The sequence below is a fragment of the Pogona vitticeps genome, chromosome 1 (assembly GCF_051106095.1).
Source record: "Pogona vitticeps strain Pit_001003342236 chromosome 1, PviZW2.1, whole genome shotgun sequence".
NCBI classification, from domain to species: Eukaryota; Metazoa; Chordata; class Lepidosauria; order Squamata; family Agamidae; genus Pogona; species Pogona vitticeps.
In genome coordinates, this window is record NC_135783.1 from 123,336,159 (window position 1) to 123,362,547 (window position 26,389).

A 26,389-nucleotide genomic window follows, 5' to 3' on the forward strand; every position below is an offset into this window, starting at 1 on the left:
ATTACTTTTATTTTATTTTTTTCCCGGACTCTACAGTACTTTTATTTTTATTTATCGTTATTGCCTTCCTTTCCCTTTGGCTAACTGGGTCCTCTAATGACGCAGCAGACCCCGAAGAGTCTCTGTGGCCGCCACCTACTGGACAAGCAACTAATCATCTTAGTCCGGTCTCCATGCCAAAACCCACCGGGATTTCTCTCTCTCTCTCTCTCTCTGTGTGTTCGCATCCGTCGCTTTCCTTAAGCGATTGTGGTGATAATGGGTATCGTGAGCCCCGCGGAGGTCCCAGGTGGGAGGGCGTCCTGCGATGTGGGGGGAAAGCGTCAGGTCCACTTCCCCGCCGCTTCCCTCGCCACAAGGCGCGCCTCTCCTCCTTGCAAAGGTGGTGCTGATGCTGACGGCTTCAGCATCCCCAGAGGCCCGGCCGGGATGCCGGCGCCGCGCGCTCCTCGCAGCCTTCTCAGCCACTCCGAGGCGCTCGCCCGCCCACCTCGAGACTGATTGACGGAGGGAGGGAGGGAGGGAGGCGCCTGCCCGCCGCCGCCGCCGCCGCCTCGGGTTCGGGCAGGGAGTTCGGCGCGGCGGCGGCGGCGGCGATGGGTTGCCGGAGGAGGCGGAGGCGGAGGGGGCAGCGGCGGTGACGCTTTTTGGGCCGCAGGGACTCCCGCCTCGCCCTGCCCCGGTGGTCGGCGGCCGGGGCCATGGGCAACGTGCCGTCCGCGCTGAAGCACTGCCTCAGCTACCAGCACCTCCTCAAAGAGCAGCTCTGGATTGGCGAAGCGGGGCCGCCGCCGCCGCCGCCGCCGGCAGCTCTGCGGCAACCCGGGCAGGTAGCGGAGGGACGGGCGCGGCCGAGGGGCTGGGACTGGAGGGGCCTCTGGAGGAGGGCCGGGAGGAGGGAAGGCTCCCCTGAGCAGGTGCCGTCAAGGCCCGGGAGGGAGGGAGTGGAGCCGCGACTGGCAGGGGCGCGAGGGAGCCCTGGGGCTTTTCCAAGGGGTCAAGGACCGTGACCTCCTCTGTCGCCCCCACCCCCATGGGTACGATGCCCTTTTCCATGTGAGGGTAGCTGCGATCCTCACCGCAGACGAGGATCGCACCAATATACTGAACAGGAGAATGCGAGGAAAACCGTATTTTTTGGTGTGCTAGGTGTTTTGGAGCGATGTGGCCTTGAAGGGACAGCTAAGAGGCATTGACTTAACAAAAGATCTGCTCCTCGGTTGTTGACGTGTGCCAAGCCTGTGACGTCCGTGGTTTGGCATTTCTTATGGGCTTGGGTGCCTATGGGGATCGTCCCAATGAGGTCTCGCACTTCCCAAGGTCCTGCTGCAGCCAGTGTGCCTGCTAAACCTAATGATGTGTGCACCTGTCCTTGGGCAGGTTTTGACCCCTTTCAGGTGTCTGTGGAAGGGGTTCCTTTCCTTGGCATCCTTCAGGCACCCATTCTTTTTCTTTAGCCCCTCCCTTACCTTCCCACAGTTATAGAAGGGCAGAGCAGGTGATACTCATTTTGGTTCACTTGCCAAAATGAATGTTGCTTGGTCATCAACCCTTTCCTTTTCCTAGAAGGTTATCATGCCCAGTGCAGAGGAGAAGGCAGGTGAGTGGTAAATGTCTGCTCCTTGCAGCTGTGCCATGCATGCCACCTGGGAAAAGAGAGAGAGAGATAAAGGTGGGAACTGTTCACTCATCAGTGCTTTTTCTTTCTCCCTATGGATGGTGTAGAGCTCTCTGCTGCATCCTTCCATCTACTTTGGGGTTTAGCTCCCAGAAGCCTCTGGCCAATGATGAGGGCTTGTTGAGTTTTAGTCCCCAAACATCTGAAGAGCCAAAGGTTCTTCGGCTCTACACGAAACAGGACCCACTGGATCCTATTCCCAGTTATTCCCTGTTGAGCCAGATTTCAGTTTCCATGTTTCCCAGAGGCAGGATGAGAGAGAAGGAAGCTGCCTCTCACTGCCTTCATCAGTTGCTCATCCATCTTCTTCCAGTAGTCATCACGGCCCAGGAAGCTGCTGCCAACTCTTACTTTCTCACCTTGACTCTTCCTCTGGGAAAGCGCAGTGGTGAGAGTAGTACTTTCTCTGGTAAATGCTGGAACGTCTTGCTGTGCCACTCAGAAATATAGCACGAGAGGAACTGGCTTCTTCTGTTTGTTTCTGGTGCAGGTCCTGCCATTAGACATAGTAAACCGGTTTTGGATCGTCACGAAAGGGCAGCAGTTGGTTAGTCATTTATTTTATTATGATTGAAGGGTACTTGTAGGGTTCTCTTGGTGAGCTGCTAAAATAATTGTGGCAGCTTTCGGTACAATGCATAAGGGAGAGTTGGGGAAATTTGTGGGTCTGCCTTAGGGAGCAGACTTTCTGGAGCCAAGTGTGGTGCTTTCTTCCTCTTGCCAACCTCTATGCTCATGACTGGGATTTGGACCCTATGGGCCCACTCTTCTTTGCTGTGCCACAAACAAAGAGAAGCCAAGTGTGCAAGGCAGCAAAGGATGAACAAGCAAAGAATTAACATAAAAGGAACCATTGCATCCATGTAAAGGACTGCATTTTTTTCTGTCTTTTGAGGTGGACATCTTTGGGGCTAGCAGACACAAACTGAAACTCCCAATGAAAGGACCGGAGATGAGTGAACTGAGGCAGGCCCTCCTCTCGGCCACATACACCTCTGTGTTTCCTTGTGGGAAGTACACCGGTGAGGAGGGCTGTGCTTAGTGAGCCCATTCCTAGCTGTTGCTCTGCTTTGAGAGAAATGCAAGTGGAGTTTATGGTGGCTCCATGGAGCTGCCTCTGTTCCCTGTCTGTCTCTGACTGGTGCATCAGGAAGCTGCAGTAAAGTTCATATCCAGCTACGTCACTACCTGGAGGGCAGGGGACAATGGATGAATGGAAGCCGTGCCTTTTTCTTCTGTCTGCCTGTGTGCTGCTTTGCTCACCCACCAGCAAGCCACAATGGTGCTGGAAAAGTTCTGCTTGCCCATCTATCTGCCCTTCATCCCTGGTTGGTCTAGTAAGCCCAGAGTGAGTTAGTAAGAGGATGACCGTGAGAGTCCTGCCAAGGACATGTGGTTGAGGTCTACCCCCAGATGTTCTTGGACTACAGCTGCTAACTGTGTGCTAGCCAGGAGGGTGGATGAATTTATGTGACCTCTTTCCTCTGAGACTTTGTACCAAACATGGTGATGTGGACAAATCTGAGTATTTACAAATGGGGGAAGTGGCTGTGATAAAACCTCCAGAAGGCAAGAGCTATAGGTCAGAGGAACAGATGGCAAGTTTCCTGGGGCTTTGATAGCTGTGGAATTAACTTAATTCCAGCAGGTGGGGATTTTCTAATCTACATTAGACAGAACTGGACATTACACATTTTGACCTTCCTTTTACTGTATTTGTGAAGACAGAGATAGGGTAGGACTGAAAAATGTGTGACCTGCCACATGTTTGTTTGTTTGTTTGTTTATTTAATTTATATGCCGCCCACACTACCCTGAGGTCTCTGGGCAGCTTACAACAATTAAAATACAATTATGGGTTTTGTCACCTATCAACCTAAGCTAGCTTAACCAGTGGTGAAGAGTGCTGTGAGTGACAGTCCAAACAACATCTAGAGGAGCATTTATTTATTGTTTCAACTCGGATACTGCCCGATGAAGAAAGACTGGAAGAACTTTGCACATTTAGCCTTGAGAAAAGAAGATAGCAGTTTTCAAATGCTTCAAAGGTAGTCATCCAGATGAGGGGGCAGGATTTGTTCTCGATCATTTTCAAGTGAAGAACACATAATAATGGGCTCAAAGTACAGGAAGCTAGATTTAGGCTGAATATCAGGAAAACCTTCTTAACTGTTAGAGCAGTACGATAATGGAACCAATTGCCTCAAGAGATGGTGAGCACTCCAACACTGGAGGCATTCAAGAGAAAATTGGACAACCACCTGAGAGATATCCTTTGATTTGTATTCCTGCATCGAGCAGGAGGTTGACTTGATAGCCTTATAGGCCCCTTCCAACCCAGTTATTCTGTTATTAGTGTGGGTGGTTATGGGTCAACCTCCTGCTCGATGCAGGTTATGGGTGGTTCACAACATGGCAAATCATCATTAAAACCAACAATACAAAATTACAAAATTACAGTATACAATAAATACAATAAAACCTTGTTACCAGTTTTAAGAACTTGCATTTAAATAGAATTAAATTTCAAACAAATTTGGGCACCTCGGGTCAGTGGTTAAAAGAACTAACTCACCTGGTCAATCTCTGAAGAAGGCTTCTTCCAGAGAGAAAAGGCAATGACCAAGAAAGTGTGGTTCCTAATGTTAGCTCTTTTAGACACCTTGGGTGTCATAATTTATAACATCAAGGACTGTGAGGGACGGGTGGGACAGGTAGCTTTTGTGAAGGATGTTCCAGAAAATATTGATATTCTGTAGCCTTATTGACTTACTTAAATTAATTTAATTTGCAGTGTAACCCCCTCTTTATGGGTCCTTACATGCTGTAAAGGGGCCATTTCAATTTGTTGAACTGAGGTGGACTAAATTTGGTGCTGAGGAAGGGATAAAGGGAAACTGGGTAATTACTAGTGGTTCAATTTATTTTACTTTGCATATCTCTTCATGGACAAAATTTGGTTGTGATGGGTAGGGAGAGAAATCGCATTGGGTGAAGGACAGGCCATTACAGGATAACATGTTCCAGGTACTTAATATCTGTTCCATGCTCAGATCCTGCTCTCAGCTAGCAGAACTGAGGTAACCTTATCAGCCAACCTTCTGATCTGCATCAGTTGCTATTAAATGCCGGATTGGTTCAAAATAAGTAGTATTAGGTCTGATAGAAATTGAAAAGGCCAGCTTGACGTGTATAACTCAAACCTGGGTGGGAGAAGAAGGGAGAGCAGCTCTTTCCCAATTATGCACCCCCCTTGAATATTCAATCTAGTGTCATGACATCGTAGAAGGGCAGGGAGGGGTTGTTGATGTAGTGTGCAAAAATTCCATCAATTTCAGCAGGCTTTCCCTCCTGTCATGAGCTTGGAATGTCTTATCTCATGCTGCACCATTGAGACAGAATGGGACTGACGTTGATGTATTGCTTACACACACACACACACACAGACACACACACGACACACACACACGACACACACACACACACACACACACAGACACACAGACACACAGAGACACAGAGGCACACACACACATACACACACACACACACACACACACACACACACACACACACACACACACACAACTGCTAGAATATGTCTCCACTGCTGGGTTGAGATTCCCCCAGACTTTTGCTTCTGTAGGACTTCAGCATTCTAGGGGACTGTTCTTCTCATTCCAGGGGACTGGAATGCTAAAGTAGGGAGCCAAGAGATAAAAGGAACAACAGGGAAGTTTGGCCTTGGAGTTCAGAACGAAGCAGGACAAAGGCTAATAGAGTTTTGTCAAGAGAATAAGCTGGTCATCACAAACACTCTTTTCCAACAACACAAGAGGCGACTCTATACATGGAAATCACCAGATGGGCAATATCGAAATCAGATTGATTATATTCTCTGCAGCCAAAGATGGAGAAGTTCTATACAGTCAGCAAAAACAAGACCTGGAGCTGACTGCGGTTCTGATCATCAGCTTCTCATAGCAAAATTCAAGCTTAGACTGAAGAGATTAGGAAAAACCACTGGGCCACTCAGGTATAATCTAAACCAAATCCCTTATGAATACACAGTGGAAGTAAAGAACAGATTTAAGGAACTAGATTTGGTGGACAGAGCGCCTGAAGAACTTTGGATAGAGGCTCGTAACATTGTCCAGGAGGCAGCAACGAAAACCATCCCAAAGAAAAGGAAATGCAAGAAAGCAAAGTGGCTGTCCAACGAGGCCTCAGAAATAGCAGAGAGGAGAAGGGAAGCAAAATGCAAGGGAGATAGGGAAAGTTACAGAAACTTGAATGCAGACTTCCAAAGAATAGCAAGGAGAGACAAGAGGGCCTTCTTAAATGAACAATGCAAAGAAATAGAGGAAGATAACAGAAAAGGAAAGACCAGAGATCTGTTCAGGAAAATTGGACATATTAGAGGAACATTTTGCGCAAAGATGAACATGATAAAAGACAAAAATGGGAGGGACCTAACAGAAGCAGAAGACGTCAAGAAGAGGTGGCAAGAATACACAGAGGAATTATATCAGAAAGATTTGGATATCCCGGACAACCCAGACAATGTAGTTGCTGACCTTGAGCCAGACATCCTGGAGAGCGAAGTCAAGTGGGCCTTAGAAAGCCTGGCTAACAACAAGGCCAGTGGAGGTGATGGCATTCCAGTTGAACTATTTAAAATCTTGAAAGATGATGCTGTTAAGGTGCTACATTCAATATGCCAGCAAGTTTGGAAAACTCAACAGTGGCCAGAGGATTGGAAAAGATCAGTCTACATCCCAATCCCAAAGAAAGGCAGTGCCAAAGAATGCTCCAACTACCGTACAATTGCACTCATTTCGCACGCTAGCAAGGTTATGCTCAAAATCCTACAAGGTAGGCTTCAGCAGTATGTGGACCGAGAACTCCCAGAAGTACAAACTGGATTCCGAAGAGGCAGAGGAACTCGAGACCAAATTGCTAACTTGCGCTGGATTATGGAGAAAGCCAGAGAGTTCCAGAAAAATATCTACTTCTGCTTCATTGACTATGCGAAAGCCTTTGACTGTGTGGACCACAGCAAACTATGGCAAGTTCTTAAAGAAATGGGAGTGCCTGACCACTTTATCTGTCTCCTGAGAAACCTATATGTGGGACAGGAAGCAACAGTTAGAACTGGTCATGGAACAACTGAGTGGTTCAAAATTGGGAAAGGAGTACGGCAAGGCTGTATATTGTCCCCCAGCTTATTTAACTTATATGCAGAATACATCATGCGGAAGGCTGGACTGGAGGAATCCCAAGCTGGAATTAAGATTGCAGGAAGAAATATCAACAACCTCCGATATGCAGATGACACCACTCTGATGGCGGAAAGTGAGGAGGAATTAAAGAACCTTGTAATGAGAGTGAAAGAGGAGAGTGCAAAAAACGGTCTGAAACTCAACATCAAAAAAACTAAGATTATGGCCACTGGTCCCATCACCTCCTGGGAAATAGAAGGGGAAGATATGGAGGCAGTGTCAAATTTTACCTTCCTGGGCTCCATGATCACTGCAGATGGAGACAGCAGCCCTGAAATTAAAAGACGCCTTCTTCTTGGGAGGAAAGCGATGACAAATCTTGACAGCATCTTGAAAAGCAGAGACATCACCTTGCCAACAAAAGTCCGAATAGTCAAAGCTATGGTTTTTCCTGTCGTGATGTATGGAAGTGAGAGCTGGACCATAAAGAAAGCAGACCGCCGAAGAATTGATGCCTTTGAATTGTGGTGCTGGAGGAGGCTCTTGAGAATCCCCTGGACTGCAAGGAGAACAAACCTATCAGTTCTAAAGGAAATCAACCCTGAATGCTCACTTGAAGGACAGATCCTGAAGCTGAGGCTCCAGTACTTTGGCCATCTCATGAGAAGAAAAGAGTCCTTGGAAAAAACCTTGATGTTAGGAAGGTGTGATGGCAAGAGGAGAAGGGGACGACCGAGGATGAGATGGCTGGACAGTGTCTGCGAAGCAACCAACATGAACCTGACACAACTCCGGGAGGCAGTAGAAGACAGGAGGGCCTGGCGTGCTCTGGTCCATGGGGTCACGAAGAGTCGGACACGACTAAACGACTAAACACACACACAGGACTTCAGCATATATGTGGAGATGTAGCTGTCTGGAGCAGATCTGGAGTTCGTGGATGCCATGGTGGCCGTGGGCCTCTCTCAACATTCCACAAGGCCCATGCATGTTGTAGGTTGCACCCATCACCTAGTGTTCATAAAGTCGTCTGAAAACAATGAATGGGAGAAGACGTTGCCGTGAACTGTTGTTGCAGATTGGTCTAAAAATACAGCCAGTGCTATTATTGGTGGGAAAGAAAGAAAGAAAGAAAGAAAGAAAGAAAACAAAGAGAGAAAATGCAGAAGAACTGTTGCATTCTTGCCAAGATGGAACTGAAACTTTTTGTTTTTACATGGGAAAAGGGAAGGTTCATATCCCTGCTCTCTGTGACTGCAGGATATACAGACCTGGTGAAGACAACAGGTGCTAAAATATGTTTACAGCTTCCTGGGGTACAAAGGAAAAAGTTTCTCTTCATCCTCCACTGACCAGAGACCTGGCTGAGACTTAGGCAACTGGCCATTGCTTTTTCAAGGCTCATATGCCTCCAGGTTGGCAAGCAGCGGTGGTATAATGAAATCCAGAAACATAATACTGTAGTCTCTGTTATCAGCCGAGCTGCAGACTGAATTCTAATGTTATAGTGGTTTACAAAAGGTCTACTAAAACTTAATTGTAAGTCTGATTTAGTTTTTTGAGATCACTGAAGACTGAGGTGTGGTCCCTCCTACATGCTGAACATCATCTTCCTCCAGTGCTGAATACATCCCTGGACAGTTAATTTTAGTAATTTCAAAAGCAAAGGAAAAATGAAGTAGCTGGAGTCATCCTGATGGCTGTGTGGACCATAAAGAAGAACAAAATGCAGAGTTGAGTGGTCTATTTTATGCAGATCACTAACATGCTGCAGAAATTGACACAAAGGTGGTGCAAACTTTTAAATTCTTCAGAACTATTCACTGGGCAGCATGGTGCAAAGATCAGTCAAGATTATATCAAGATGATGAAGAAGAAGAAATCATCACCCTGGGTAGCAAATTAAACAATGTTGTGTAAAACATGGATAATATATGCTGCAACAGTTAAATGTTTCCAATCCAGAGCAAGGCAGGAGGGAGGAAGCCTTGGCAATGCTTCATTGCACAAGCCAACCTAGAGCTGGTATTAATAAAAAAACTCCACTGGAACCGATTGAAGGGCAGGTGAATTAAAGAAAAGGAAAGCATACAAGTTAAATGATGGTGGGGAATATAGATTAATATTTAATTTAAATGAGTCAACTGTATACAGTAGTTTGAACAGGATCTATTACTCAATGATAATGTAACTCAGAAGCAAAATATATAACATAATGAGTACAAATAGATAGGAATACCCAAAACACAACTCAGCTTAAATGGTCTTCAGTGGAAGAATATGAGTTAATTTAAAAAAGATCTCCCTAACAGTCTTATATAACATAATAATTCAAATTCTTACCCTATATGTGGTGCCTGAAAAAGCAAACAAGCAAAATATTGAATAGACAAATTACTCAGCTTATCTAAAATGAAAATATATAGCCTGCTGCTTCACATATTAAAATAATGTTGATATCTCAGTAGGTTGCTGGTCGTTAGGGTACACAGTGGTCTATATATTGAAGATATTAGGTGAGAGAGATATAATCTCCTAATGGACCTAAGTTCAAAAATCATGACAACAAACAAAAAACCCAGCTGTATTTTGTGAATATACCATCTTCCCCATCCAAAATCTTAAATGTTTACCTTCCTTTTGCCTATGAGATCCTATTCTGTATTTTTAAAAAGAGTAACTAAAGTAAATAAATTTATAAATATTATGATACTATAAACAAAATCTGGAAAATAAGTACTATTACATAGGATAAAATAACATTAGAGGGGCATGGAGTTTATTAAATTATATAAGCATCCTACATTACAAAGCGTATAATACCAAAGTACTGTACATTCTCAAAGGAATTTGATACTAATCTACTGACATAAAGGCCTATCAGATTATTTCGAGGCAGACTAATGCTTCCAGAGTACCTGCACAATATTCAGAAAAGGGCCCTGTTATTTAATACTACTGTAGTTTAGAAATAAATGCCAGTATGCTTGTAGGTATAAGAGCCTTCCTATTTGAAGACATATTAGAGTAATTATAAAATTATTATTGGGAAATCAAATATTAATCTACATCCAGGCTGGCTCCATCATTAGCTTCACTGAGACAGCTGCTTCAGGTGACGAAGCATGGCTTTGTGCCAGTAGCACAAAGCAAAACAAGGTGACATTGTAGAAGGAAGTGAAATCGGCAATAGCTAAATTTAGTTGCTCCAAACACATATCTTAAAACGTCTGGTACCTGGTTCCCATAAGACTTTAAGAACTGAATTTCTGGAAATTGGGAATGAAGATGTGCAACCACAAACACTAAAAAGGGTGGAAAGCAACTAAATCTAACAGAAGTCCTAAGAGAAGAGACCGGTCAAGCCAAAGGGCAACCAGAATTACAAGCAAGGGAGAGATGTGTTATATCACAGTCGATCTCAAGAGAAAAATGTTTTGTATAAATAGCTGTCTGTTCTTTAAGCTTTAAACAAGTGAGAAGCTTTTGTGACTGTATTTTCAGAAATGAAGTTTTTCAGCCATAAGGATGTGGTTTACCAAGATGTAATTAGTTCTATGAGTAGGGCTAGTGGAACATCTAAATATTTAGACAGTATGGAATCTGAGTAAGCAGAGTGCTGTGTAAACACAGGATGGGTATATCTAGAGGAACTGTGAATTCAAACTTAAGAAAATTCAAATAATCACAGTTTTGATATTTTTCATTCATGCATTAATATTTTTTGTGCTGTAGGGAGATCAGTGAAACAGATAAAGCCTTTGTGTGAAGCAGATTCACCAAGCCTATCTCCATTTCACTGCAGTTCATAACTCAAGGCAGCTCTCTTACAACTTACTGATACTGTTTGATCAGCTAGTCAGCATATCGTTTCGTCATAGAACTCCATGATAATACTTTATCACCCCTTTCATGATTGTATGCGTGGCTCTTCCATGTGAGAAAGGAGGTGCAATTAAAAGGTATGAGAAGCTTTATTTGGGAGGTGGAGTGTATCAATGTGGCAACTTCTTACTGAGAACTGGAGGGTTTCTGTGGCTTTTTTTTTCACAAGGACAGACCTTGTTGGTGTTACAATGTTGTCAAGTCACCTCGAACCCTATGAATGAGTTACCTCCAAAATGTCTTCTCCTCAACAGCTGTGCTCTGCTATTGTGAACTCAAGGCTGTGGCTTCCTTTCTGTAGTCTCACCTCATATTTGGTCTTCCTCTTTTCATGTCTCCAACTTTTCCTAACATTGGTGTCTTTCCCAGCATATCTTGTCTTCCCACGATGTGCCCAAAGTAGGACAACTTCAGTCTCATTATTATTATTGTTATTATTATTATTGTTATTATTATTATTGTTATTATTATTATTGTTATTATTATTATTATTATTATTATTATTATTATTATTATTATTATTATTATTATTATTATTATTATTATTATTATTATTATTATTATTATTATTATTATTATTATTATTATTATTATTGCTTCTGGAGAGAGTTCAGGCTAGATTTGCACTAGAACTCACTTGTTTGTCTTTCTGACGGTCCAGCGTATCTGTGGTCCTCTCCTCCAGCACCATATTTCAAACAGATCAGTTTTTTCTATTGTCAACTTTCTTCACAGTCTGTTTTTCACATCTGTACACAGTAATTGGGCATATAATAGTGTGAAAGATCTTTGTCTCGGTCTCAAAAAGATCATCAGGTGAAACATCATGTCTGTTTCCAAGGTCCTTCCTTTCATTTGATGATCTTTTCTAATTTCTTCATTGCTGCCCTCCTGAGTCTTAGTCTTCATCCAATGTCTTGGGTGCAGTCTCTGGATTGGCATTTGAGCCAAAAAATACAAAATCTTAAAAAATTTCAGTTTCGTCATTGGTAACATGGAAGTTGTGTAGTTCTTTTGCAGCCATAATTTTTGTCTTTTTATGGTTCAACTGCAGTTCTGCTTTTGCACTTTCTTCTTTCACTTTCCTCAGGAGTCATTGCTGCTTTCTGCCAGTAAGATGATGTCATATGCATATCTTAAATTATGATGTTTCTTCCACCAATTTTTCATTCCTCCTTAGTCTGAATTTATTCCAGACAGGATAGATAGGGAAATAAAATACATTGTTGTGTGACACCTTTGCCTAAGGAAAACCATTGTGTTTCTCCATATTCTTTCCTAACAGTAGCTTCTTGCCCACAATACAGTTTTCCCATCAGGATGGTGAACTGGGACACCCATTTCTTTCAAAACAGTATATGGCTTCTGGTGATCCACATAGTCAAAAGCTTTGCTGTAGCCTATAAAGCAGCAATTCCTAACTTTGGGTCCCCAGATGTTCTTAGACTACAACTCCCAGAAATCTGAGCTAGTATAGCTAGTGGCCAAGGCTTCTAGGAGTTTTAGTCCAAAAACACCTGGGGACCCAACGTTAGGAGCCACTGCTATAGGACACAAATTGTTCACCTTCTACAATTCTTTGGTGCATGCTGGTAGCTGGTGCATATTTCTGATATGATTGCTATTGCCCCTTTCTTTTCAGAATGCAGCTTCTACACCAGGCATTTTTTGCTTCATATATGGTAAAAGTCTTTGTTGCAGCACAGTGAGCATCGTTTTGTTTGCATGGGAAATTAGATTAAAGGTCCTATAATGCTCGTGGCATTTTGGGCATTATTATGTTTTTTGGTTTTGGTTCAAACTGGTTTTTTTTAATAAGCTCATGTCTAGGGAATGGGGAATTTTTAAATAAGCTCATGCCCCCCAACCCCCTTTTCATTGCCGCGTCACCTCCCTACCTGATCCTGCCACCTTCTCTTCCTCTTCCATCGCTGCAAATGGGCAATAATTCCATTGATGTTCTATCTACCTTTGGTGATTTATTTCTTCTCAGTGCTTTCAGAGCAGCTTTCACGTTGTTTTCCAGAACTGAACAATGGAAATCTCTCTTGCTTTTACTGAGGTAGCAAAGTGCGACTCCAGCTAATTCTCTGTCAGTTAGAGAATGGATCCTTTTGGGAGGCAATGGTTAACAAAGATTTACAGATATCTTTTGTATTTTGTATTACATTGCTTGTTCGCCTTTTGTTTTATTGCATTTTGTAAGGATATTTTAAATGCTTATATATTATATTTTTAAATTTTAATCAGTACATTTTAAATTAGTTCTGGATTTTAAATGTTTTTATTTACCACCTTTGTTCCCCATTGGGAAGAGAGGGGTGGATGGGTGGGTGAGTTGATGGATGGATGGATGGATGGATGGATGGATGGATGGATGGATGGATGGATGGATGGATGGATGGATGGATGGATGGATGGATGGACGGACAGACAGACAGAGAGAGAGAGAGAGATAAAGCTGTGAGTGGAAGGATAATCTGTTATCTTCCAGTTTACCAAAATATCATTGGTTATCCAATGTAAAGTAAAATATGTTGGCCTAGGTAGGGCTTTTGTGTGTTCTGTTAGCACTCTTCTTGAGTTTATACATTCAAGGTTCCAGATCATGCCTATATAGCGGAAAATCTTTGAAAAGTTATTTTCCTAAATCTTTTGGGGCTTAACAACTCACAGAAATTATGTTGGCCAGAAAGAGGATGGCAAATAGACTGATTTAGTAATCCCTCTCCTGCCACAGTCTCCTTCACCGCTTCAAAATCTGGTACAGTCTTCCACGAACCTATCGGACTGTGTAATTATTAAGGAAAATTATAGTGGCTCTCAGTAACAGACAAACAACCCTGTTTATTTGTTTGTGCCATGTATTGTTTGGCCACTTTTGATTTCTGCTGACCCTTTGAATTAATGACTTCCAAAAGAGTATTTTCATTAACAGCCCTATTCAGATATTGCAGACTAAATGTTGTGGCTTTTCTTATTGTGTCAGTCCATCTCTTGCTAGGTCTTCTTCTTTATTTTTCCTTTCACTTTTCCTTAAATTCTTGTCACTAACAGCTTCTAGTGAAAGTTTAGGTTTGATTTATTTGCAGATTTATTTGCTTATATAATTATTTATTCATTTTTTTTTTTTTAGATTAATGTCCTGCCTTTCTTCCAGTAAACCTGAGGCAACATACTGTACATGGTTGTCTGCCCCCAATTCAGTCTTATAACAGTTCTTTGAGGTAGGTCAGTTTTAGAAAGTGTGACTAGGCCAAGATCACCCAGTGATGTTGAGGATTTGAAGATTGGGTCTGAAGCCAAGTCTCCCGAATGCTAATCCAATTTCTACACTGGCAGCAAAAGGGAGGGCAAGGCCAGACCCAATAGTAGGTGAGTTTACTGTCAAATTATTCTGGTTTTGTCACCATCCTTTCCTCTAATTACTGTAAGTAAACATCAACAGAGGGAGATCTGTGGCAGCAGTGTCATTGGGGGGTGAGAAAGAAGAAATTGGTGCTGGAGACAGCTGTGAAAATTAAAACTCAAAGTCATCCACAGACATGTCCATGTGCAGGCAAAGGTATTTATGTGATGCTCTTTCTTGTCCTTTATTTCTGGGGATGGAGGCCCATGTCACAGATCTGGAGATGGCAAATCTGGGTTTGCCATCAAGAATAAAAATGATGGCAATCTAAAGCCAATCCTTAGTCTCGGGTAAATCTACCCTTACGGCACACATCTGTCATATGTTTTAAATGTAGCCTTAAAACATTTAAAATATACTTTAAAAGTACAATGTGTGAACCTGCCTTTAAAAAGATCTGCATATGATTTTCTTTGGCGCACTGAAGAGCTGTTACAGAAATAAGCCTGAAAACATCACAGGAAAATCTGCTTCCCCTTATTCGACACATTCCTGATGAGTTTCAGTCCTTGGAGAAATTTATTACTTTAAATTTTTCAAATTAAGTACTATTCAGATTGGGAAATATCCCTTGGAGCAGTCTATTATTTCAGAAGTATTCACTTCTAATGGGTTTTAGAGGCCATTATTATGTCTAGTAATCAGTTTGTTTATCTTAGATATACTTAAAAAAAAGCCTGCCCTTAATTTTAGGTTGTTCAAAATCTCAGATCTTTCAAAGCATTTTATGGGCATATATTTTCCTTCATGTTTGAATTCTTAGGCTCAGAAGTTGCTGTCTGTTCACTTTGCACTCTCAAACTTACACACTTCTCAGTATTTATCTTACGCAGATATCATTTAACTTTGGTATTTATCTTATGTGGACTTTTGCTGCCTCTTCTTCCTCCTCCTTTCCAACATACTGCAGTGGTGATTTCCAAGGATTTATCTCAATGCATGAGGCTCCCTGAAAAAGAGAATCATTCTCCAAAAAGCAGAGGGTAAAGAGGTAGACTTGCCTTGAGATATATTGACTCAATAAAGAAAGCCACTGCCTTTCGTTCACAAGACCTGAATGAGGCTATTAATGATAGGCCCTTCCGTATGGTATTATTTCATAGTGTTGTCGTTATTCAAGAATGGCTTGATGGCACATAAGAACAAAGGTCTATGCTAAGAGAAAATAATTATTTCTGCCTCACATTGCTACCCAGTTAGATCCCATATAGACAATCCAATGACTTTGAGGTTACAGCGTTCAGTTTTGGATATCTTGGTTGCTTGTCTGTGCTTCTAGTTGATTTAGGAGACGTGCTTGTACATTCTTTGCAGAACTGTGGTAGAATGCATGGTGACGTTGTGAGGATAATCTGAATGGTCAGCTATATGGATTCTGAGTAAGGAGAGTTTGAAGATAAAATGTTTTAACAGGAAAACTTGAAAAGATGCAAGGTAGTTGTATTCAATATCTGTTTTCTCTTGTGTGGATGTATGTACTCCCAACAGGTTCTGTTTCCCTAGTCCTGTGCCCATATGTGCAACATCACAGCTTCATGAAAACAACATGTCATTTATTTTTTTAGTGTTGCAGTTCACTGTAGTCCAACTACTGCACCTGTAGTGCTCTTTAACAGTTATAGGCCAAATACACGTTATTTGCTCTGACCTGATTATTTGATTGCTCATCTCCTGTATTCACTCTTACTCCAAGACATTTCAAATTCACCTGGTGCAGGAGAGAGCTGCCTCCAAAGCTCTGGGAGCTACACATGTCCATCCTTGGACTTTGGAGGGCCATACCCATTCCTGCAAATCATCCTCATCAACTTCATCCTCATCATGCGAATGAAAGGCGTTTGGTCTACAGTTAGGTTCTTTGACTTAAACAGAGCTGTACATATTCATAAAACTATTAAAATGTGGCATTTCCCCAAGTATAATAATTGTGTGCCATTAAGTCACTTCTGACTTATGGTGACCCTTTCCAGGGTTTTCCAGGTAGAGAATACTCAGAAGTGGTTTACCAGTTCCATCTCCTCAGGGCATCCTGGGACTGTGCAGCCACACAGGCTGGCTCTACTCACAGTGGGGGAATTGAACTCCCAACCTCTGGCTCTACAGCCAGATACCTAAACCACTGAGCTATCCAGCCAGCCTTCCCCTATTTTTCCTTACAGTGGACCCTCGACTTACAGACGGCTCGACTTACAGACTTTTCGAGTTACAGACTTCTCTGGCCACAAAATTTAGATTCGACTTGCAGCCGGAGAATCGACTTGCAGGCCAGAAAAAAACCCAAAAGGGAACAAAAATGGAACAAAAACGGCCTGTTACGGGATTAATCGGTTTTCAATGCATTGTAGGTCAATGGAGATTCGACCTACAGACTTTACGACTTGCAGCCACTGTTCCAATACGGATTAATTCCGTAAGTAGAGGGTCCACTGTATTTGTTTTAAACTAGAGAAAGTGCGTTATGCCTTCTAGTGGCCAAAATTGTTCTTTTTTAAAAGAATTGTGGGGGGGGGGGGCAAGGCTGTAGACTATTCAAAACATGGAAAAATTGCTCTTTCAATGCCCTCTAAATGGCATTGAGAAGAACTTTGCAAACCAGTTTGTTTCAAAACTTGAAAAAAATGTTCCCCCCCCCCACAAAGTAGAGTTGGGAAGACTGGGAGGGTTACATATGGAATCCTAGGAGGCTGTGTTCAGCTTGCCATATGTTGCCACATGTTGCCCACTCTTGTCTATTGGAAAGGTGTATCTTCGTGGCAGACCACTTAGTTTGTGTTCAGAACATCTGTTCATTCCCAGTATCCCCAGGTAATCTGGAGTGCCACTGCCAGTCTGTGTACACAATAAACAATGTCTCTACTTGGTATAATTTAGCTTCTTATGTTCTGCAAGCCTGTGAGATGGCTGATTGATGTTGATCTACCCATGTTTGCTTGTTGCATTTTGTAATGTCAAGATAGTTCTAGCTTTTGCGAAATTACAGCACGTACTCTAGCACCAGGACAGACAGACTCGACCCTGCCTTATGGATGATTCCCACATGTTAATATGTGGCTTGATTACACATCATTTAATCGTTCCACTTGGATGTGTAAAGCACATCCATTGGCCAGTGGTTACATTTGTGTGAATGGGAATACTCTGGTTCTGGCATTTCATGTGCAGAGACTTTTTCAGATGCACAAGCCAACTCTTGAGGTTGTGCTCGTACACCATATAGTGATGAGAATACATGTATGATGCATTTTGTAAGAACATGCTATACATTGACATATAGGTGGGTTCAAAATCAAAACGTGATACCTAGTTACAACTTTTTTAGTCATGACACATAAGCACAGACTTCTTGTTGTATCTAGAGATATATATCTAGCTTAAGGCAATGGCCTAAGTCAGCGATGGTGAACCTATGGCATGCGTGCCACATCTGGCACGCAGAGCCCTTTCTGTGGGCACACAAGCCATAAGTTGCCAGATCGCTACTGCCTCCCCCCTCCTGGCGGCGGGCCAGGATCTGGAGCAGCTGGTGCTGGCGGCGGATCAGGAGTGGGGTCTTGAGGCACCTCTGTGCCCGGGATTCCCTCTTCTGCTGCTACTTCCGGTTCTGCCACTGCCATGGCACACTGCCCGCCATTTGTCGCCCCCCCCCCCCCAGTTTGGGCCCAAAAAGGTTCTCCGCCGCTGGCCTAAGTCATAACATTCATAGGGCTGTTGTTGAAACCCATCCACAGGGAAAATGTACGATCCACAAGCTAACTGTGTTCTCTCTGTGGCAGTGGACTCGCTGTCTTGAATTATGGGTTAAGCAGCAAGGAGGGTGGCATTTTCATAACCAGAAGAAAAGTAGGCCTTCCATTAACATAACTGAATTCCAGATCCATCATGCCGGGAAATTATTAGTAGTTATATGCGTGTCAGATTGTTTGCTTGATTTGCTTACACTCGGGGTAAATTTAAGAAGTCTGTAATTCTGTGATTAAAGGTTAGTAACATTTTTCTATTATAAACTTCTGTTTTCATCAGTTTATAACCTGAGGTGAGGGGGAATGGAATGTTTCCATGCAGATACTGGCAGACGAGATCTCAAGGCTTGGTAATGCTTTTCGGCCTCGGTTGCTTGGGGTTTTTAGAAACATGTTGTTTGTTCTTCTTTAGCAACACCTGCTAAATGGAAAAATGCTCCAGGGTCTTAGATTTTAATGTAAACCATTTCCTTGCTGGTATTCCACACAATTTACTTCTAGTGCTACTCACCACTTCACAGAGCTAATATCTAATTCAGTAACCACTCATTATCTTTAATGATCAGGCATGCATCATTGCTGGATCAAATTTAGAAAGGAGTATTAATGTAACTATGGAACAGCCCGTCAGGCAACAACTTTTTGCAGCTTTTGTAGACTTGAGATTAAGACGACTTCTTCTTTTAAATCCCCTGGTGTACAGTTTTTCTATAAAAATTCTCCTGTTCTGGCTGACTATAATGATCTTGCATTTTGGTCTTGCTGTTCATGTACTTTGATGTTTCCATACTGTAATTTGCTTTTCCACTTTGTGCTTTTTAGCAAAGATAACCTACCGTAATAGCTGTATAGCTGTAAATAAAAGATACAAAAGAAATCCCTGCTGTTTTCACCCTATGTTACTAGTATGTCCAGCATACATACTAGTAATGTTCTCTAATTCTCTTGAGTGGCAAGAAATTCAAGGTATCAACATGGCAAGGTATCATTTCCTGTTGATGAGAAGGCCTGAAGACTTCAGGTGGTTTCGTGATGTTTCTTTTATTTACAAATGCAGGACACAAGTGGAAGCAAAAAGGCAGTCCAACAAACTGGCAGAAAATCGTCCGTCTCTCTCCTCGCATTCCTAAAGAGAATTCTTTCATCTTAAGGTGTTCTATGCTTGTTCATGCTCCCTGAAAAAGCCTCTTCACTTCCTCTCTGTTTCTGTTTCTTCAGACTGCAAACCTGGCTCAGTTTTCTTCCCCTGCCTTTTTTGCAAGCCAAATGGCACAGGTTTCCCAAACTCAGATGGGTGTTACATTTGAAAAACTGTACAGATGTTTCTAGCTATTGGAAGGATATTTTCTGTGGTGTGATATCTGTGACTTCCAGCATTAATAAAAATATCTGAAATGGATTGCCAGCTGACTCTCTTCCTGTTCCTTTTTGTTTAATTATATTGCAGGCTTATCTCCTTTTCTTGCAATATTGTTGAGGAATAGGTAGAAAATGTGATTTGTTTGAAGACAGTAAATTGCTCAGTGTGAGATGAAGCATTGGTGTTATTCTCCATTGCGCCTTGTAGGAGAAGAACCAGCTTATGTGATCTTGGGCATACTATGGCTATAACGGGAAGGAAACGGTAACTCACTTATGATCACTCTATAGTGTGGAAAGAATTGTCCTAAGCTAGAATTGTTGTTATTAGATGAAGGGCAACTGTAGTGAAAAGAAAATGGGACTAGGTAAAAGATGGGATCTCCTTCACAGATTGCTGCCTTGCCGTGGCGAAGGGGCTTGAGTAACTCAGAGACGCTATGGGCTATGCCGTGTAGGGACACCCGAGATGGACAGGTCATAGTGGAGAGTTCTGACTAAACGCAATTCACCTGGAGCAGGAACTGGCAAGCCACTCCAGTATCTTTGCCAGGAAACATACGAGGGTTCTTCATCTGTGTTGAAAATCTGTGTCGTTCCCCCCCGCCCCCGTAGCATCTCAAAATAGCAGTTTATGGGGAGGCCAAGGGAACTATATTCATTGATCAAACACAGTTGAATGGGACAATGCGAGATGTTACAGAACATCCACAGGTACCTATTCCAGTCCTCTCTAGACTGATGGAACACATGAATTTACATTGGGCTGCCCTACTTGGAAGCTGCCGCTCCTAGCTTCTTGCTTTTCCTTTCCATATTGATATTCTGCCTGGAACAGGTACTGGAATGTTGTGACCAGAGCTTGGAAATAATTTGTCAGTTATAATTTGTTAAATATTAGTTTTATAATGGATTAAATTAATTTAATATTTTCATTTCAGTGTTATCTAGGTTTTGTGCCCTTATTTTTTTATTTGTGTGTGTGTGTGTGTGTGTGAGAGAGAGAGAGAGACGAGAGAGAGAGAGAGAGAGAGAGAGAGAGATATTTGCCCAAGATGTCCAAGATGCTGGACAGTTTTCCCTCCATTCATAAACATTTATTGGTAGGTGAATCCCTCTGTTTTCACCAGAAAGGTTGCTGGGGGTGTGAGGCTTAAACCAATCCAATTAATCCTTGATGTGGGGGCGCTCACTACCTTGGTACATTCGCTCGTAATCTTGAGATTAGACCACTGTAATGCGCTCTACGTGGGGCTTCCTTTGAGGCTGCTGCGGAAACTACAGGTGGTGCAGAATGCTGCGGCCAGACTTCTCAGTGGTGTGAAAAAATACCAACATATTTCACCCACTCTGGCCGCATTGCATTGGCTGCCCATCCGATTCCGCATCGACTTCAAAGTGTTGATGCTCACGTATAAAGCCCTAAATGGTTTAGGGCCTCGATACTTGGCGGAACGCCTACTCCCACCAAGATCTACCCGTGTCACTCATGCGAGCCAGGAGGTGAGGCTGAGGAGCCTGACGCCGAGGGAGGCCCAGAAGGAAAAGACAAGAAATCAGGCCTTCTCGGCGGTGGCTCCTCGCCTCTGGAACAACTTACCTCCTGTGATCCGCGGGTCTCCCTTGCTGGGTATCTTCAAGAAGCAATTAAAGACATGGTTGTTCTGGCAGGCCTTTCCATCATACACCTCTTGACCGCCCTCTTCTTTTTCTTTTTGTTTGTCTTACGTATTATGTGATTTAATGTATTGCTTTCATCTCTTAGAATTGTCTATTTACGTTGTCTTGTATTATTTTTATGGTTGTTTGCCGCCTAGAGTGGTCCTTTCGGACCAGATAGGCGGGGTATAAATCAAATAAATAAATAAATAAATAAGATGAAAAGAGAGAACCTGGAGTCAGGATTTCAAAACCAGTGTAGCAGATAAAAACTAGAGGGTTGGGTTTAAATTCCATTGAACTCCTATTTCATTTTGTGGAGAGGTGTGTGTGTGTGTGTGTGTGTGTGTGTGTGTGTGTGTGTGTGTGTGTGTGTATGTGCATGAACTATGCCCCTTTGTTTGAAAAACTAGGGTGTGAAATCCAGCCCACAACTGCATCAGCCGCAACTTTAAAACAACAACCTTACTACTTCCTGCCTGATCTAAGACAAATACGTATATGGCAAAATTCATCTCACCAAGAACTTTACATCTAAGAGGAACCTCCTGGCAAAACCATCTTGCCATGAACTTTTGGACTTTTGGTACTTACTGTGAAGAAGTGGCGTTTATCCACAAAAGCTCCCTTAATGTATGATTTTTTTAATGTTTTATTGGTGACCTATAAAGGGATCTTCCTCATGAGAAGAGAAGACTCCCTGGAAAAGCCCCTGATGTTGGCAAAGTGTGAAGGCAAGAGTAGAAGGGGACGACAGAGGACGAGATGGTTGGACAGTGTCTGCGAAGCAACCAACATGAATTTGACCCAACTCCGGGAGGCAGTGGAAGACAGGAGGGCCTGGTGTGCTCTGGTCCATGGGGTCACTACGAGTCGGGCACGACTAAACAACGACAATAAAAGGATCACCTATTCTTGTATTTGATTTGGTGGACTATATTGTGACCCAAGATTTACTTGCACACTGTATCTTCGAGACATTTCTCCTGCCCCTGTCTCTTGTTCATCTGGACATTTATTGCCACTCTCTTGGAAGGAATTACCAAAAGTACCTTCCTCTGGAGGAAAAAGGAAAACTCATTCTGCTTCTTCCCAGCTGAGATAAAAGAGGAGCAATCCCACAGTGTTTTCCAGATACAATACAATCAGATGTATAACCCAGGGGATACTGTTTGGGATTGCTTTGGAAATAAATTTGCATTTGTATATTTTCAGTCTTTTTCTGGTAAAGACCTACAGCTTCAGCTGTGAGAACGAAAGTGAAACCTATTTTTCATGCAAGCAGCCAGGTTAGCTTGGACCTCTTAAAGTACCAACTAAAGAACAAAAGCTTTCCCCCCCCCCAGGAAATTATGATATAAAGGAACGTGAGGGACTTAAAATCCTCCAGATCCAAGTCTTCCAAAGCATGAGCCACACATGCTTGAGCAATTATCTCTCATCTTCCCGAAGGATTAAATTGTTGGACCTGAATGGACTCTGTAATGATCGAATATTTAAATTGATACAGTGGGGTCTTGACTTAAGAACGGCTCGAGTTAAGAACATTTTGACTTAAGAACCACTCTCACAGGAAAATATTGACTTGACTTACATACTTAGATTTGAGTTAAGAACTGAAAAAAACCCGCGTGGGAGGCAGGGAAAGTGCAAAATGTGAACTTTCAGTTAACTGTTGGCCAATGAAAAGGGTGCCTGTCTGCTTCCTCACTCCTCCCTGCGTTTAGAGAGTGGATTGGGAGACAGTCTTCAGACTGCCTGGCACTGTACTGCCTGGACTGTCTTTTCCCTGCCTTCCCTGAACCTTTCTTGACCTAAGAAAAAAAAATCCCCCTCTAGTGGTTGAAGGCGGAATAGCAGCTTCCCATTAGTTTCTATGGACGGAAAAGAGCAGATACGGATCAAATGGTCTTCAATGTGTTCCTATGGGAAATGCAGATTTGACCTGAGAACTTTTTGACTTGAGAACCGCCTTCCAATATGGATTAAGTTCTCAAGTCAAGACCCCACTTTATGGTCTTGTAAGAATAAACAATTATTGTAAAGAATTTATATTTAGCCAGTTTACATGGGTTGTTTTATTTGGGTTACTTGGGTGAGCACCATGTTCCTCTTATTTGGGTGGGCCCACTTTTATATCCTTCTTGTCACTGGGTAAGAAACCGCTATACCTTTTTAGTTCACTGGTTCCATTGGTCCCTCTGACCAAATACGGTGACTTCTCCAATTCTACAGGAGGCAATTTCGATATTGTACAGTAGGTGATCTCATTATTATTCCTCTTGATGTGACTGTTTGGATGGAGGCTGGTGAAGAAACACCATTCAGAGTCTTCAGTCTCATTCTATATGAGAACTTTGGTTCAACTTTCAAGAAGCTTATAAGGGGTGGGTCACACATAGGCATTTCTCAAGGCAATGCAAAAGAATCTAAAACAATTCTAGACACTGCTCAGCTCTGAGAAACCACAAGCACAGTTGGACTTATCCAACAAGTTTAAGTCTGCCCAGAAATGGAGTCTGGTCAAGATTTTTCCTGACACCACATTTAGAAATAACTGCTTTCCTCTCCAATACTCACATTGTATGGTTTTAATAATATTACATTTTAGAGATACTAAAACTTTTCCATCTGCTTACTACAGACTAAAATGCTGCTCCTTTATTAATTCTTTTAAAATATGTATGTACTGTATTTGGAGGAAAAGGGTACACTTTATGACCTGTCCCTGACTATTTTCTTTCATTAAAAAAATAAACTATGTAAAAGAGCAACACATTAATAAACATCTCTAGGCAGAACCTGTTGCATTTTGCAGTCATGTACTGGCAATTGCATAAGCTGTAGGAGGCATTTTGATGGCTTCCTGTCTTGCACACATTAGTTGTCTGGCTGTGTGATGGAGTACACTATTGAGTGTGTGACTGACATCAAGAAAGTTGCAAAAAAAATATATGCATTGTTACACTTGCAGCTTTTTGGAATTTGGCAACTGAGTTCCACGAGGTGTCGTCCTAGGTACAAGACTGCACCCTTCATTTCCAGTAAGCCATTTTTGTTCCAAATGATGCAGCAGAGAAATGTTTACATCTCTAAGGTGTCCTTTGTACAGTCCCCCGCCTACCACACTTTTTAAAGAAACTAAGATGTATGGACCTTAGAAAAAAGCCATCAAGCTATGGTATAAGGAAGACATCACTAGTATGCGTATGCAGAGAGCAGATCCATTTGGAACTTGATTAATTATTAATTTTGCCTTCGGGTATTTTCCTTCAGTACCAAATCCTATAGGAATGATTGTAGTGTAATTTTTTAAAGTTCCTGTGGGGAAAAGTACCATATTGGGCAACACAACCATCATATGAAAAATAGATTATTTTCAATTAAACAAATGATATAAAGAGGTTTTGAGTATAGCTGGTAATAATAAATTAATGTGTAATATCAACGTAAGGAAGGGACTGATAATGAAAATAGTTTTACAGGTATTTGAGGAGAATTTATTGATTTTTTTATTTAATAAAGAGGAAAGGATGTGCAAGAGTCAATACCATTTTGGAAGGGAAATGGGACCCCAGAAAGGGGAGAAAAATGGGTTGTATTTCCAAATGGTTCCAGTAGTGGGGGAGCACTTTATGTATAATTGTTTTTGATAGCTTGTGTTATTAATTTTTTTCTTTAGGTTTGCATGTTTATGTTTTATGTTTGTTATTAAATTAAAAAATAACAAACACAATCTTTTAAACATACCAATAACAAATACTTCAACAGAACAATCCATGTGTCATTCTCCATAATCCCGTTGCTTATTCAAAAACTGATGATATAAGTCAATAATTCATTAATTCTAATTCATTATATTAACAGATTTCATCTCGCAGCAATACATCAATCTCCCTCTTTCCAATGTTTAATATAATTTTTTTTTCAGACTTCATCTTCCAAGCAATAGCCATGCTCTCCTGCCCAAGATTTCCCCAACCACAAAACAATTGCCACTAATGAAAACTATGCCCCATAGCAAAATGTGGATCTACTCACAGATAATATAGGGAAGCAAAATGGTAGATCACCCGAGTGGCCGTTAAAAGCTTCTATGCCACTGTCTACCCATATGTATCAGAAACAGAGAAAAAAATGTTATTCATTATATCATAAAACATACTCCCTATATGTGCAGGATTTGTAGTGTGTTCTGTCAAATTGCCTGTGATCAGTCATTGTTACAAGATTTGGTACATGAAAGTTGAACATTACAATGACAGCATAAATTTAATGCACATTTTGAAGGCATTCTATTTAAAGCACAGTATATTTAGCACACTTTAGATCTTCTTGTTTCCGTCACACATGTGTTCCTACCTTGAATGTGGCATTTGTCTTGTAAGAGCAATTATCTGATAATCATGGAAAGCCTCAAATGTATGCCCTTGCAAGGAGGTCTTCCATTTACAGTATAATAGAAGCACTTTCAAGAGTGGGGGTTGGGAAGAGATTAAGCAACAGATGTGAAAGTTTTTCCTCTACATTTAAATAGGTTTATATTCTCTCAGCAAGTGTGGGCCAAGCCTGGTCCAAGAAAGGTTTAGTGTGCCAGATGCTGCATGTGATTAGAGATGTTATACAGCTGTTTCCCATTTCTTTTTACAGTGATCACATAAATGCACAGTAAATGTACTGGAATATATACTGTACTTTAGCAATCACTGGAGGAAGTTACTGGAAGGGACTTAATTTAATGTGCGTATCAGTTTGTGATAGGTGATGGTCATGTCAGCAAATGTGAAGGGTAGGTACAACAGCAAGATAACTTGGCTCTGTGATACTTATTTACCTTCAATTTCTAGAGATATTCATCCTGTCATATTAAAAGAGAGGCACCATGGGTTGAGCAATGGATGGATGTTTCAGGTAGCTCTGTCCATTGTGAGGTTCCAAGTCAGCATCTGTTCCTACAGAAACGAGGCCCTAGCTTCTACTTTGGTGTCTGTGTAACACTTTCGTTCCCTCTGCACAAGCCTTTGCCCAGTTGATTGGCTCTTTAATTTTCTCCTCGGAATTTCATGAAATGAAGGTGATGGTTATGAAATGAAAAGTCCAGTTAAACAGCTGGAGTAACTCACTCCCTCAAGGGACGTGGAATTTGACTGGGCTGCAATGCTTGCCAATCGCTGCCCTACCTTCACCATTCTCTGACCATGGCAAGCCTGTGACGGTGTGCTTGAATTTAGTTTTATCAGCTATACATCGTGAATGGCTTTTAAAAGATTAATCGTACTAGTAAGTTTGTCATATAGGCTTGAAAAAACATCTGACTAAAAATGTTCCTGGTTAATTAGTTACATCTTAAATCGTACGTTCTTTGATGCCTCTCCTTCTGTTTGACTCAGCCTCAAGTTGGCCGATGGTGTTGTGTAACATCAGCGATTAATTTTGC

The 26,389-nt window shown here is 42.0% G+C and overlaps 1 protein-coding gene across 6 annotated transcripts in view; it reads left to right on the forward strand.

Annotated features, from left to right (window-relative positions):
- The first annotated feature begins 554 nt into the window (after positions 1 to 554).
- Positions 555 to 26,389, forward strand: part of HMGCLL1 (3-hydroxy-3-methylglutaryl-CoA lyase like 1) — a 90,301-nt gene continuing 64,466 nt past the window's right edge. For all 6 annotated transcript variants that reach the window (XM_020781799.3, XM_078386414.1, XM_073000374.2 and 3 more), the window contains exon 1: positions 555 to 830. In XM_020781799.3, the coding sequence (XP_020637458.3) occupies positions 702 to 830 (129 nt within the window). In that variant the 5' untranslated portion in view covers positions 555 to 701. The remainder of the gene's footprint in view (positions 831 to 26,389) is intronic.